The sequence below is a fragment of the Corvus kubaryi genome, unplaced genomic scaffold (assembly GCF_017639235.1).
Source record: "Corvus kubaryi isolate FWS band 111438036 unplaced genomic scaffold, C.kubaryi_AGA036_p1.0 37256, whole genome shotgun sequence".
NCBI lineage: Eukaryota > Metazoa > Chordata > Aves > Passeriformes > Corvidae > Corvus > Corvus kubaryi.
Genome location: NW_024581076.1, coordinates 5,041,574 through 5,057,283, shown reverse-complemented (window position 1 = coordinate 5,057,283; position 15,710 = coordinate 5,041,574). Strand labels below are relative to the sequence as shown.

At 36.8% G+C, this 15,710-nt stretch overlaps 1 protein-coding gene across 2 annotated transcripts in view; it reads left to right on the top strand.

Annotated features, from left to right (window-relative positions):
- The window catches only part of GUCY1A2 (guanylate cyclase 1 soluble subunit alpha 2), a 156,584-nt gene that overhangs the window by 116,426 nt on the left and 24,448 nt on the right, over positions 1–15,710 (top strand). Inside the window, exons 7-8 of one of the 2 annotated variants that reach the window (XM_042023827.1) lie at positions 11,592–11,746; positions 12,434–15,020. In XM_042023827.1, coding sequence (XP_041879761.1) covers positions 11,592–11,746; positions 12,434–12,470 — 192 coding nt within the window. In that variant the 3' untranslated portion in view covers positions 12,471–15,020. Of the gene's footprint in view, positions 1–11,591; positions 11,747–12,433; positions 15,021–15,710 lie in introns of those variants that run through there. The other variant, XM_042023826.1, reaches the window with a different exon arrangement.

The following is a 15,710-nucleotide window of genomic DNA, read 5'->3' as shown; positions in this document are numbered from 1 at the left end:
ATGTTCATAACCCCAGATTACTTTTTCATGTGGCCAGATTGCATGCTAGCTTAAGTTCATTTTGGTCTTCACTCAGAATTTCCCAGCTTTCTCTCTTGAATTGTGTATTTTTAGTTCAGAGTATATTTCTAGATACATTCAGTTTGCATGATCTGTTGACTTGCACTGTGTTGTTTACTGCAGATCATTAACAAACATAGTAAATAAAAATAAGTTATGCTGAATTTTATTTATTGCACACGTATGAGATTTCATCTACTTTTTTATCCACAAATTTCAACTCAAGTTAAACACAAATAAAAATTATCAAATTGTCGAGATTTAATCTTCACACCCATTTTCCTCTCAGAGACACACTGACAAAGAACAAAGCACCAGAAAATAAAAGGATTCTTTCCATGAAGACACATCTTGCATGCTTTTGGGAGGAAAGAAGTAAAGGATGGGACTAAGAGCTAAAGGACTTGTCAGCAAACATTGCACCAAGAGAGATTCTTCACCCACTTCTTGGTTGAAGAGTTTGACTGGAAAAATTTCAAATAAAGCATAATCTGACAGGAGCAACAGCAGGAAAGAAGCAAGCAATAAAAATGCTGGATAAGTGAAGTCCAGGGCTGGGCATCTGTGCCCCTCAGCAGCCCAAATGCATGCAGTTAGTGTCATTAAAGGTTGGCTGGGCAGCAGTGACAAACAAGGAAGTTACAGATATGCCATACTGTTATCTTCTACTGCCTCCCAAACTAGATTAGTGTTTCATTTTCAAAAGAACATGCAAGGATTATTGAGATTTAAAGTCTTTGACTTTCTTTTTTCGTCTTTCTCACTCACACAAATAATAGCATAAGCACACTTTACCTTTTGGCTATATGTTTGTGAATTACAGAAATACAAATTAGTTGATAATAGCTGGTGAAGATGGGCAGAGATAATCTTGACTAAGCATATTTGAATATTTGCAATTGCAAAATGCATAACCTACATAAAAGGATTTCTTATAATATATGCATTAAGATTGTTATTTTTTACAGAATTTACAAGCCCAAACCAGCCGTACGTGTTGCCGTTCTTTGTCAGCGTGTCTCTGAGAGAGGGATGAGTGTAAGACACAGTGGGGGAGATCACTGAATGAGATGAAGGAAAGTCATTAGACTTAACATTGAAATCTTTTCTTCCCTTAAGTGATTCACCTTCATCTGAGAACAATTTGTCTCTGTTTGGATTTTGTCATATCCTTGACATCATCAGGCCTTCGTTTGCTAATTTTTTGAAAATAAGATCAGAATCTTTCTAGTCATTAAAACACCAGAACATTCAAATTTATCCTGAATCATCTTCTTAAAATTGTAGTGCAGTTACCAATTTTCTCTGAAGCAATTTAAACAAACGATGAAATAGTATCTCATTTGTATTCATGGTACATCTGATGTTCAGTAACAATCATACTGCTTGTAGATTTCAACCTTAATTCTAGGAATACAAAATGCTACATTTTTTATGAGTTGCAGAGTGATTTTTCATTCATTTCATTAGCCATTTTATTTACAAATTTCCTTTTTTTAACCTAGATTTTCAGTGAAGGCAACAGAGCTGAACAGAATACTCTCTGAGTTCTGATCCTAGCTTTCGTTACGATTTGTTTTGTGGTGTCAAGAAAGTTTGATTGACTTGCTGAAGTGCTGTCTATACAGGAATCAGGAGACTCACTAAATGCTTAGATAATTTGCTAAAATCCTCAGTTCAGTGCAAACCAGCTGCCTTTCTTTTTGTGCTAATTCCCTTTGTTGTATGAAGTAGTGATTCTCAACTGTGTGAATTTGCTTGTCTGAAAGACTTCAGAAAAATAATTTAATGTGAATTTGTATTTTGAACTCACTGAGGAGGAAATTCACTTTCCCTGCAAAGGTTTGCAGCTTTGTGATGGTGAAGTACAAAGGCCGATAAAGGAGTGTTAATAAACCCCTTCCCAATTATAGCCAAGGTGAAGTCTTTCAGTCTCTTTGTTTATAGGATCCATGCAGTCACAGAGCCTCATTTCCCTTTGTATGCAATCGCCACTGCCAGCTGTAGAGACTTGCTCCAGGCATAAGAGTTGTGTAAGTTCTGCAAAAATAATTGTCGTCATCTTACATTGTCTTGTGTTCAGTCTATAGAAATTGCAGTTCTTAAGAACAAACTGGTGAACAAGCAAAAGAACACAGCAGCATTATCATTTTTGAGCAAGGATTTAAGGATTATCTAATATAGTGAGCTGTTCAAACACTGGAACATATAAGGTATAAAGTATCTGTATGTCCCAGCTGTCGCATGGCAACTTCCTTCTCTTTACAAACTAATTTATTACACAAGCTTTATTTGAGCATGAGAAAAAGTTGTCATGCTGCATATTTGGTATTCAGCTCTCTATGATGGTAGCAGTGCCCTTAGTTTCTTCACAAGGAAGTAAACTATTTTTTAGCTATTATAGCCTTCAATTCTAAGCATTCTTTATACACAGCTTGGGGTTTTCTTAGCCTTTTATCTTTCATGTGGTCATTCCCTGATTTACTTTTTCAAAAAAGGCCATATATTGACTTGTTTCGGGTATTTGTGTGTATCACAGAGTCACAGAATCACATAGAATCATTTATGTTAGAAAAGACCTCCTGGATTGTTGAGTTCAACCAACCTTTGACTGATCACCACCTTGTCAACTAGACCATAGCACTAAGTGCCACATTCAATCATTTCTTGAACAATTTAATTGGCTATATTGTTTGTTAGACTGAGAAGTGCTGAAAGAATTAATCTCTCTGCTTTTCCCAACTTAAGAACAGGTATATTTTCAAAACCTGACTCACTGATTTTTTTGTTGTGTCTACACTGTCCATATGGAGCAGGGAGTTTAATAATTTTTTTATTTTGATTATGTCTGCCTTAGTGCTGATTGAAAGAAGCTGGGGGATCCAGTAGAAACCACACACTTTAAATGTGTCTCCTCTTCATGCAAAAAGTATTAAAATACCTTTCAGTGGTAGAGGTTTAAATGACATCGGCAACAATTTAGGTTTTATTAATAGTGTGGAAGCCTTTGGGAAGGCTCTGATACATCATTATTGTAGATGCTAGATAAGGTTGCTTCTAGTAGTAAAACTGTGAGATTGTTAGAGATCAGTGGTTCTATTTAAAAGCTGCTGTGCAACAGATCCTTGTTTATTGGTTCCAAGCTCTTCCCAAAGCAGATCACTCTGACTTGCATCTCTGAGAAATGTACTATGGTCAGAAGATGAAGCATGACTCTGTCATTGAAAGGTCATTTCATTTTACAGTTTCAGAGATTGCAGGCTAGATTCAAAGACCATTATCTTAAAACATCTGAAGAAATTTCTGCAGTTCTACAAATAGAATGATCTTCTGATCCTATCCATCAACACCAGAATTTTTTGATGATTTATGCACGAGAGCGTAGCTTATTTTAAGGAAAGGAAAAAGTGTATCAACTTTGCCAGGCTGAGAGTTGGATTCATCTCACCTTTTTTTAGCTGTCTGTTTATGAGGTGTCCAGGTTAAACTTACCATTAAATGCCCTTTCTGTTCCACCAGGAGAGTTAGACAGCTTCAGGAGTGACTGATTCAGCCTGTCCTGTGTGCCAGTTTTGGAACGTGAAGAATTGCAGCCCGGAGGTTGTTTACCTCGTGTGTTTAGCAGGAGTCTAGAAATCTAACCTAAATGAGCTGGCTAACTTCTAGGTGGTTGAAATCAGGTGAAATTTGATGACTAAATTAGCAAAAGTATCAAATGTTGTTTCTTAAGGTTAAAACGCTTAGGTCAAACGTTTTTCTTTTTTTTTTTTTTTTTTTTTGAGTACAGTTTTTTTTTCCCTTAAATATTTTGAGCGTGTATCATTTATCCTTGTTAAAGTATCACCCAATCCATTCAGTATATGTCATATGATGGCACTGTGAGACAAAGATGTCCTCCTACACCAGGGATCAAAGAGAACTTTCTGATGATTTTTTTTCTTTTTTGGGTGTCAGTGGAGAGGAGGCTGGGAAAAATCCTCCACTGCTATGTGGGCTTGTGTGACTGATTAGCTCTTTTTTAAGTGCCTGAACACACAGGTTCACATAGTAATTAAATTCCTACTGTGGAAATTACTATTTAAAGAAAACAATAAAAGGTGTTTTTGATTAAATGCCCCATCAGCAATGAAATGCAATGTTTTATTGATGATAGAGAAGCAGGTCATGAGGAAGCACATTAACTTTAATGTTTCTTCTTTGCAATCTTAGAGGAAGGATATAGGTTTTATTTTTCTGTTTAGCAACTCTAAAAATTCTGATTTACATCATTTAACACCCACCTCTCCACCCACAAGCCCCTCCAGTAAATAATTTCAGGTCAGAAGTTTCCTTACAAATGACCCAAATCCTCTTCTAACCTAGACACTGAGCAGTGCCATAGTGAATTCACATGATGCCATTTGGCTCAAAAAAACTTGCCACAGTGTAAACTTTCTTTTGATGCTAGAACTAGTGAGCTCCCAAAACTAGTCTGAGTCTTTGTTTTTGTTTTTACTTCATCTAATTCTACCTCATACTGATGATGGAGACTCACAGGTAGGTAATTCTTCAGCACAGGTTATGAAATACAGAGTTGTGAAATAAAGGAAGCTGCAAGGAACCTCTGAAGGTTAACTAATCCAACCACTATTCAAAGCAGGCCTTGCTTAGATCATAGTAGAAGAACTTCAAGGGAAAGATAAAAATAATTTCACCCTTCAAGTCTGGGGCTTCTTTATGTAGAAATGCTTCATAGCTCCTTTTTCCACATGCAGTAGAAATCACTGTATGCCAAGACCATAGCCCAGGGATGTACATATGTAATGTGCATGATGTTGGTTATAATTTAATTGCATCTCTTCAGCACAAACCACGTGATTGCTTTACCCAATAGCTATTTAAAATGGATATATTGATCCCAAGGCATTCACTCTTTATTAGTTTATTACTGTTTTTTCATTGTCCTTGTATAGTTTGCTGTGTATTTTGCTTCAGATGGGTTGAATAATTCAATGAGTAAGAAGTCTAGGAAATTCTGATTAGAAAAACGTTAAGTGTTTATTTCTCCAAATGTTGTTCAAATAGGGGAAAGTATATCCAGCAGTTTTGTTCTATAGAACACCTTGTGAAATTCAAGTGATCTAAATTTTCCTCTGAGCAGGTCTGTTCCTTGGCAACAATTCTGTAGTGAGCTGTACTGTCATATGTCCCTTTCCAGAAAGGCACTGTGATATTTATAAATCTATCTAAGAATACAGATAACCCACACACTAAAGCATATGTCAGGACATAGCTGTCAGTCCTATCAACTTGCAGTTCTTTGAAGGAGCGGAAAAGCACATTGACTCACCAGTGCGTGGCCCTGATTTTAGACCTCTGAGCTCTGGAGGGTCTATTTTACATTAAGACATTTTACAAGTAAATGTCCCTGTGTAAGGCATATGTTGAGATTTAAGAGATAGAACTTTTGTAGAAGGTACTAGAAAATATTAGAGCAGAAAACATCTTACAGAATTTGGCAGATTCTGTTTGAAAGGACTTGTCTGTTTGTCATGGACTAATAGCTGAGACACAGTGAGAGGTGACTTTTTCGTTTCTGAAGGACACTGCAAGGAGAGAAGGGAGAAGGTCCATACTGAAACACAGAGTATCACTAAGTATGTTAGGGCAGAAAGTGAGGAGTGCTTTTGTCTAAGAAATGTTACTGTACAGATACCAACATGCATTACTGAAGCTGATATCAAAAGTACTGATCCAGCAGAATGCTTCCTCTTCTATTTAAATGCTTTTCTGGCTTGGGACATGCATGTGCCTGGAGCTATTTTCATACAGCTACTGCCTTGTAGGCCTGAGCTCTGCTACCAGCTCTGCACAAAGTCTTGGGCAGCTGTCAGTCAGTCACATTATTGATGCTTGAAAAGCTCCAAGTTGGCTGAGTGGGGGATCACTTCTGGCTGTGGTTGCCTTCCAAACTGTGTCACCTACTTCCCAGCCTGCCCTCTCTCCTTCATCTGTGTCTGTGTAAGGCAGACAGTTCTGTGAAAATGAATTTTGTGTCCTGGATGCAGTTAACCTGTGAGGCAATCTGAGACTTCTCTCTGGCATGGGAGTGTGTTTTTCAGAGTGTGAGAACTGTTTATTAAGGTCCTTCTTTCCGTGTGTGTGGTGGGAAGAAAGAATGTGTGCAGAAATGTTATCATAGCTCATATTTGAGGAGGAACTGTGAACATCAAACACCTTTTCTCTACAAAAAGAATTTCTTTTGGCTCAGGAAATCCCTGAACTAAAAATTGCTAGTTGCAGAGAAAGAACTTTGGAAATGAGCATGTATTGTTGCCCTGTGCTTATCAGGAGACAGGTTACATGGTTACCTTTGGTTTGAGTTGGAAACTCTGGTTTTAGCATTAACTACTCTTTACTGGAAGACAAGAAGAAAGGTATCCACAGACTCTTCTTTTTCCTACTCTGCCTTTCAGTTTATTTCAGTAATTCCTTTATTAATTAGACCACAGAAAAATGGTTCAAGCTGTAATGATTGCTGAAAGGAAAATTAACTGGGTTTTTAACTATTCCTCAAGCTTCTTATGCACATGGTGCTGTGCAAAAATATTTGCAGTCTTGGTTATGGGCTTACAAACCTATTTTAAAAAGCATAACTCATCCTTTATTCAGAAGAAAAGAGACTAATAAGCAACAGCATGAAGAATTGCATAAGGGTGTGACTGTGAAGAATGATTTCTGAATTGAAAAGAAAAGGACTGCAAATATTTTTGCACAGCACCATGCATAAGAAGCTTGCGGAATAGTTAAAAACCCAGTTAATTTTCCTTTCAGGAATCATTACAGCTTGAACCATTTTTCTGTGGTCTAATTAATAAAGGAATTGTTTTTAATTCTTGTGATGCAATGCCTCAGTTTTGACTGAAGGGAAGTAAGGTTAATGTGGTTTTTGGCTATCAATTTGCAAACATGTATTGGTAAAAAAAATATAGATTTGAGGAGGTTTTATAAAATGTTCTTGAGTAGACAAGTGCTACTTCTCAGATTGTCTTTCCACTTGCATTCTAATTTTTGCCCTGAAAATTATGTGGAGAAATGAGAAAGGAGAAAGAAGAATACATTTTTCAACAAGGTTTCAAAAGAGAAAAAGCTCAAGAGCTTTGTTCATAAAGAAAATGACTGGATTTTTTTTTTTTTTATTTTAATGTGAAAGTACTGATTAACAGAAAAAGCTATTAAGAAACAAATTAGCAATGATGAAATTTACTTCAGGCAAGCCACTGCATCCTTTACTGTTATTAAAATATTTTTGCCTCTTCGCCATAAAGTCAGCTGTAGATGGGCTGGGAATTTTCAGTGTTGCATTTACTCTCATCTCAGTTGGAATAGGCTTTATTTAGATGGAAAAGTGCAGTTTTCAGTATGGTGCCTAAGAAAGCATTCAGGCTATTGGAAGTAATTGAAATTGCACAGCAGATAAAAAAGAAACAAAACTAAACAAAGCAAAAACCTCAGCTCTTCTAGATATGAAAAAGGAAAATCATCCTTTGGCAATGAGGAGGTGTAAAGAAGTAACATAAGATTTAGGACATCAGAAAAATTCAGTAACAGAATGTTCAGTTCAGAAAAAGAACAAATATTTTTGTGTTGTTCATCCTTGTTCCTGTTTGTTCTTGACTTTCCTCTTGCAGTCCAGTCTGGACTATCAGTTCTCATTGATAGGTCTTCTGGCACATTTCCCCGTTAGATGACGACCTTCAGTACTCCTCATCTTTCCTTATGAATTTTCTTTATCACTATTAACAAAATCACTATCCTATCCTTCCTGGCACTCAGGTATTAGCCATTTCTGCTCTCTGTGCCTTACCCTGTAAGAAATATCCAAATACTGCCACTTTCTCTGTACAAGTTTTGGAAGCTTCTTTTGCTTTGCACATAGCCAAGTCTTTCATACTACATTGATCAGTGCAGGCTGCTTTTCTTTTACACCTCTGACTCATCAGCTTTTCTCCACTTTACTATTACCACAGCTCTTGCAAAGATCAGATTTGTTAATCTTTTCTTCTCATTTTCCATTCTGGATCTTTCCATTGTACTCAGTTCCAGTTGTCCCTCTTTATGTAAAAGATTTCTCACAGGTCTCTCACTATTTTTCCCACCTGTTCGTGTTTCTGTTACCATTGTGCCTTCCAGTATCATGCTTTAGAAATGTCTTTGGCTTTTGTCAGTCTCTTTACTGTTCCTTAACTACTGGAGGAGTGGTATTTACTGGTTGTTTTTTTCATGGCTGTCTCCTCTTTGTGAGAGTTTCCAAAGACCTATCTTTCCATTTGTATGCATAATGTCTCTGAACTTTTGAGTTCAGTTACACGCTGCATTTTTATCTTTAGCCAAATAATTAGGGACATACAAAGGAGCAGTTGGTACAGATGAAGAACGTGCATTTTCTTAAAATCACTCCATTTAAGACAGTTAATAAATGTATAATTTGTACTGCACATTTATTAAAAGGAGTAAACAGAGTTTTGATAGACAAATAATGCATCCTAGTGTTGTCACCTAATTTTCACTTTCTGTGCTGTTATTAATATTTAATGGTGACTGTTCTGGGAAAGCATTGATAGGGGCTACATATACAATATAGCTTGGGAACTGTAACTATACATGTATAACTGTTGCTATTATTTTTCTAAGTTATTTAGTCTAGGCAGATTTTCTTTTCCTGCAAAGGTAATGTGAAACATTGATGTGCCCCAGTAAGTGCCGTCTTGTTAATAATTTGATTACACGTTTTCTTCCTTTGTAAAAAAGAGCCTTAAGCTGTTAACACAAGACTTTTCAGCTCAGTGAGGAAAAAGCCAAAATAACATATTTGCAAATGAAGAAAATTTTTAAGTAAACATATTTCACTAAAAAGTACTGTATGACCCAGTGTAATGGTTATTCTCAGTATAAGAAGGCACATCAAAGAATACTTCATGGCAATAGCATCAGTGTTTGCAAGCTCTTTTCTTGTAGAGAGCTATATAATAAAGCAGAAGTGGAGTTTTATTGTAAGCCATTCTTTGCATAATTCATCTCTATGGTTGAATGAGAAAGCCTACATCAGCTTTCTTCCACCCAATGAAAACTTCAGGTTTTGACACTCTCTATGTAATTTAACCTGTGTTTGTGAGAATATATCTACCTGTTTTATTGTAGGAGCATGTGTTTTTTAGAAAGCTCTTACAATAGTACAGAAGAACCCTCACCTGTGTCACTGAAGCACTGAGTGATAAAAAATACTGTGGCCATGTAAAAGGAAGCAATGAAAAGGAAGAAATGAAAGTAAAAAAACCAACCAACAATAACTTCAACTTTCACTGCATATATTGCAAAAGCAAATTTTATTTTCTTAATACATTTTTTGCTATCATATTATCCTTCCACTCTAATATATACTCTTATCCCTTTGTTTTTAGAGGAAAACAAAGCTAATACTTTTTCTTGCAGTTTAAATCTGGCCTTCACATGTCATTGAATGTACCCTAGAAGAGGTCACAGCACACAGTTAATTTGTGATTTTTAAGTAAGTACACAGAGTAGCAGTGGAACAAATAGGTTTCATTAGCTCTGTTCTTAAAATTGTGTGCAAAATGACTCATTCACCTCCCATCTCACAAGAACAAGACATTGTAAATAAGTTGTTTATTATTTACTGAATGCTGACATCATGCTTGCTGTTGTGTGAGCAAGACTTCCTGCTCATAGTCTTTCACTAAGGGAAGGTGCTGACCTCAACTATATGGAGAAGGGCTGTTTGCTCACTTCATGACTGCAGGAGCACTTTTTCCCACTGGTAATGGTCAGTGGAGTTTAAATGTGTGTTGTTGTAGAAAAAGCAGGAAATATTATTGCCCCAAAATATGACCAAAATAATATAAGGGTTATGAGTTTGCACAGATGTTAGTAGGCAAACCAAGTTTGTTGATGCTCCCTAGCCCTATGAAATAGAGTATTTGAAGGATTTCAGTGGCTGCCTTCCAAACCATAGTAAAGGTTGGAAAGTTCAATTAAAGTGAGTGATACTTATTCACAGAATTAAAAAAAAAAAGAAAAAAAAAAGAAAAAGAAAACAAAAACCAAACAACCTACTGTGTAATTAACAGCACTGTTGTGAAAATTGAGGGTTTTAGGCTGCCTGTGAGAATGTTGTAAGTAGTATCACATTGAATGCAGAACATATTCTTAGGTTATGCATGAGCTTACTGTATAGCAGATATAATTCTAAACCCATTGTCTGTGACATATAAGAGAGGAACAAAATTAAAAGAGTGCTTAGCTGCATGGTAAAAGTCTTGGGCATGGGGGAAGAATCATAGTCAGTGAAATACTGTGGGGTCCCACATGTTCTTAGAACTTCATGGACACCAGTCTTACTAAATGGTGGCATTTACTTTACACAAAAAAGGAGTAACAGTGATTTTTTAATTTGTATTTGAAACCATATGTATTTTGTTATGAAAAAAAATAAGGACTGATGGACAAAAGTGCAGTGCAATAACTGTGAACTGAGTAAGTGAACGGACCATACTGAGTACAGTGTTAGGTAAGTCACTCCATACCCCATCAGACCCTCTTAGTAGCTGTTATTTATTTCCTTCACCTCATGTTTTGCAGCACTCCAGTTGCTATGAGCAAGAGTATCCTCAGAAGATATAAATATATTCTTTTCAATTTTTTACTGTTATAAAGTTAATAAGAGAAAAAGACTTCCCTATCTGTAAAAATTATTTTCTTGGCAAACACAATTGTCAGCTAAAATGTATGCAGAATAAATCTCTGATTATTCGCTCTGAAAGGAACTTGGATGATGACTCTGATCTTTACAGGTCTGTGCAATTGCCATATCTCAGACAGTTACAGGGGATGATTGCTAGAATAGTCACACGAGTTTTTTTTAATTTGCTGGGGATTTATTCCTCCTTATTTTGAGGAGGATGCAATTACTTTAAAAATCATTGGTGCCTCAGTCTTCAGCATTCTCACCACTGCAATATCTCTCAGTCTGACAAAGTGAGAAAGACCTTAGACCTTGAAGAGTTTAGAAGAAAAATATGAAGGAGATAAAAGTAACTTATTCATTCACTCCACTTAACTACTCTTCCTGCCAGTTTGAGAAAGATTTGGCCTTACTTTGAAGCCTGTGTTAGAATTGGTAGCAAAAATAACCCTCTTTAATGTATTTATTTGTGTAATTAGATGGTTGACATTGCAAGTAACTCTGGGTGATCCCGTCCTATTCTGTTCATGATTTCTATTTTTATTGTCACAGTCTCCAGAAAATGTGCACAGAGGAAGAAAATAGTTTTAGTAAAAAAAATAACCATGTTTTTGTTCTTTCTTTTAACTGCATCTGAATTAAGCTAGTGGCATAGAAGAACCTGTTTTCTTCACTCTTTCTTCTTTGGTTTATTCTTTATTTGAAAGAATTGCTTGTAAGTAAGTGCTAATGACATTCCCACTGGTGGCACAAGAGAGGCAGCCTGACATGGATCCCATGTTTTTTCCAGATGAGGATAGGCATTCACTCAGGTTCCGTGCTGGCTGGCGTCGTTGGTGTGAGAATGCCACGCTACTGCCTCTTTGGGAACAACGTCACCCTTGCAAGCAAGTTCGAGTCAGGAAGTCACCCACGCCGCATCAATGTCAGTCCCACCACGTACCAGTAAGTCCTCTTAAGCCTTCCCTATTGTTTTTATTTCAGCCTGTTTTCAGTTCCATCTTGTAACATGTTCAGTCCTCAACAATGAACTTCAACAGAAAGTCAGCAGGGCACCAGGACAGCTGGAAAGAGGTGTTGCTTGGGGATGTCGGTCTTTCGTTTGCAGGTTTGTGTCAGAATGTGCAAAGAAGTCAGGCAGTGGAGGCAAGGTAGCCATTCCAGCCTAAAATAACATCTAACAGAAAAAGTAGAGATATCTCTCAAAGCAACATAGTTTTATGAACTATTACAGCTTTTGACTAAGGATTTGGGTTCCACCTTCTAAACATGGTTCATGAAAGCAAGCACGCTCCCATTGTCTTAGAAGGAAGTCTAACTTTGCCAGTAAGGCCAAGCTTACAAGGAGATTTTATGCTTTCTTGAAGACAAAATTTCTTATTTAGCACTGTAAAGACACGCTTGATTGAAGCATTCTCTTAATGCAGGAAAAAAGATTGTAAATGGCAAAGCATTATCCCTAATGTTTTGAAGAAATTATGCAAATGGAAAGAAGGCTTGATTAAATCTGGTTATGAGGAACAGCTCCTGAATAAAAAAGGTGTTCCTTATTGTTCAAATTTGACAGTTTGACTATTAGAATTTCTACTGCTTGGATTACAGCTGATGCACTCACTTTTTTCTTTTTGGCAGGAGATCTCAATCTTACAGTGTTCTGTATCTGAAGTAATTTTCTGAAGTAAGGTTTTGAGACTGTATGGTAAATCTGTACACAGTTGCTCACTCAATATTGCTTTTCTTTCTTTTTTTTTCCCTATTCAGAACTGTGAATCTCATTTTTTCCCCCCATAGCTATCTAGATAAATAAAAATCTTAAATGGGATTTCTTCATCCAAATATTCAAGTGTCTGCTATGCTAAAATATGAATCAGTCAGAAATTACAGTTAAAAGTAATTAAAGTAATGCATAAAGTGACATTCTTCTGAAGACCCCATTCACTTGAGATCAGATTTTGAGAATGAAGCAAGTGTAGCAAATTGAACAAGAGGTAGAATAACTGAGTAGGCTTTGTATCATAAAGTGAACAGAAATAGATTCATACAGTTGTCTGGTAACATGCAAGAGAAAGACGATTTATTAATCTCCAAATCTATCCAATTCCAAATCCAATCTATTATTGTTTACAGAAAACATTTTCATTTAAATAAAAATAAATTCAATAACTATATGGGAAATTTCTGTTTGGAACTTGGTATCATTTGAAAAGAAATTGTCTTGGGGACCTTCCATATACAGCGTTCTACAGCCTTTGGCTCTTGGTCAGCCACTGTGGGGTAGGAAGAATCCTCTAAAATCTTGTTTGAATAGTCACCATAATTTTGTTTATCATTTGTGCTCCAGTAACAAAAAATTACACAGTAGCTGGGCCTTTGGTGTGTGGTTTGTGGTCTGGCAAAAGGTAACCAAGGCCCTATGGCAGGGAGCTGGACTTTTCTTGAACAGGATCAGTTCTTATAAAGGGCTGTTCTCTGAGATAGTCTTCAAGATATTCTGAAAGTGCATTCCATACTTTTTCAGAAGAGAGATCTTAGTTCTTCACAAATGTGGTTCAGGGGTGTGATTTCACTTGGGGCTGTAGTGTTGCTTGCTCATGTTTGTGTCCCTGAGAGCAGAAACTGGTAAGCTAGATAGCTTTATGGAAATATAACTAGTGAGTATTTGTGGGACCTGTGGTGCACAGAGCTCTCTTCATGCTGGAGCCAGAGTCACTTCTGTGTACCAGTGGAGAGTGCCAGTTCTGTTGAATTTGGTTATGAGTGACATGGCAGCTCCTCTGTGAGACATAGATTTGTGGTCATTGTTCAACAATCTAGCCGAAGATGTGTCTGCCCATTGCAAGGGGGGTGGGCTAGAAGGGCTTTAAAGGTCCCTTCCAACCTCATTGATTCTGTGGTTCTGTGACTGTATTTTCTTTTCATGACACTGCTGATAAAGACTGTTCTGTAAGTTAGTTTGAGGGCCTGTGTATGGAGCTTGTTAGAAATCTGTGGGTTTGTTCTGCCCTTTATCTGACTCCTAGTACATTGTGGCACGGAGAAGTCAACTTCTCTTTACCCGTTTCTCATCTCTGCCTGGCTGCCACTGGTCCTATTGTACCATGGCAGGTCAAATGTGAGTCACCTTGGAGAGCATTCTTACTAAGTCCTAGGCACCAAAACGTGAGTCAGATCTTCTCACCTTGCATATCTTTCAGGTTGTATCAGAAATGGGTCTACAGTTTTTTTCACTTCCCTTTAATCCTAGAAATCCAGTACGAATAGAACGATTTTTTTCAAGATGGCCAAAGTTTCACCTTATATGACCATCATGTCTGTACTTACCTTCCAGAAAGTTATCAGTTTAGATTGTTGCTTCAAAAAGGGAAGAAGGTAGAAAAGTGACTGATGATGTAGTAATGCTGTAATATAAAATTGCAAAACAATGCACGACAAAATACAGAATTATTGGTATTTTCTATCTGTGTTATTGTACTCAGTAAACAGTCTGCTGTTATTGTGCTGAACAAATTCAGTGCTTGATTCAGAGAACTTCCAGTGGAAGTAACAGGCTAGACACATGGTTATAGGTAAAGGAAGTAGAAAGGGCAAGAAAATATGTGTTTGACTGAGATGCAGTTATCATTCAAGATGAATGGCTAGAAGTAGTGATGATCAGGCTAGGAAAAATTTTGTATTACAGGCTTCAGAAATGATGTGAAAAGATAAAATGAATGTGCATGGGGCAACTTGAAAAGTTGATTTCAAACCATACCTTCTGACATAGTTGAAAGCTTGAAAACAAACAGGGAAGAAGTCAAGAAATGACACTGTTGAAACAATGGCCAGAAGAGACTGCAATTACAAAATACTCAAAGGGGCAGAATTATTCAGAGTTTCTGAAAGTGTTCTATGAGATTTAACATAATATCCTGGTGGTGTCCAAATAAACAAGTAGTGATTGATCTGATGCATCCATATACAACTTTTCTTAAATATAATTTGTATGACTATCTATTTATTATGTATAAATAAAGTGGTTCATCACAAACTGAAATATATTTGTATTTGACTTTATATTCTATTAAATGCTTCTATTTGATCATACTGTGCTGCTGTACACTCTGTTAATACTGCTGTTAATATTTTTATTATCTAAGAATCAGTGCTTTCCCAAGTAGATAAATTTGCAGTCTGTATGAAAACAACAGAATTTTCAATTAAATGAAACTGCTGGCTTTTATCATCATGTGTTTGTGTCTACCTTGGCCCCTGATGGAAGTTGTGACATAAGTTTTGTGCTTATAAAGCACGCAGATACTGAAAACATGTCCAGTACTTACCAGCTTTCATTTTACAGTAGAGATTATGCATCATAAAGTGTCATCAGCATTCAAATAATAATCACACTTCAGAATACCAATTATTGGTTACAGACACTTCCCTTCGAGCCTGTAATCTGCCTAAGTAAGAGTCAGAGTCTAAAATTAAAAGTACAAAGTGTGATATTTGTTGCTTAGTAGCAGCAGTGAGCCTGGGGCAGCTGTGCTCCAGTTACACCTGCCTGGGCAGAGCTCTGCTGTGTGTGAAGCAACACCTTTTACAAAGGTGGCTTTTGCATCTTTTGAATCTGAAGCCTCACTTCTGTTTGGAATATCTTGTTCTCTTGACTCAGACAGGTCTTATGACAGAAGGATCACAGAGCCCCATTGGCTTCGAATCACTGAGCATTGTGAAATTAAATCACTGGAATAGCTCTGGTAAAACTTCCAGTGAAAATGTGGAAACTGGAGAGGAAGTTGAGCATCCCAGACTGGTCCCTATTTAAAGATATGGACAGGAAGGAATAGGAAAAGAATTGGCTCAAAGTTTATTTAATTCATCTACATTATCCTGAATTGAATAGAATTACCCTATTTTCCATAGTCAGGAA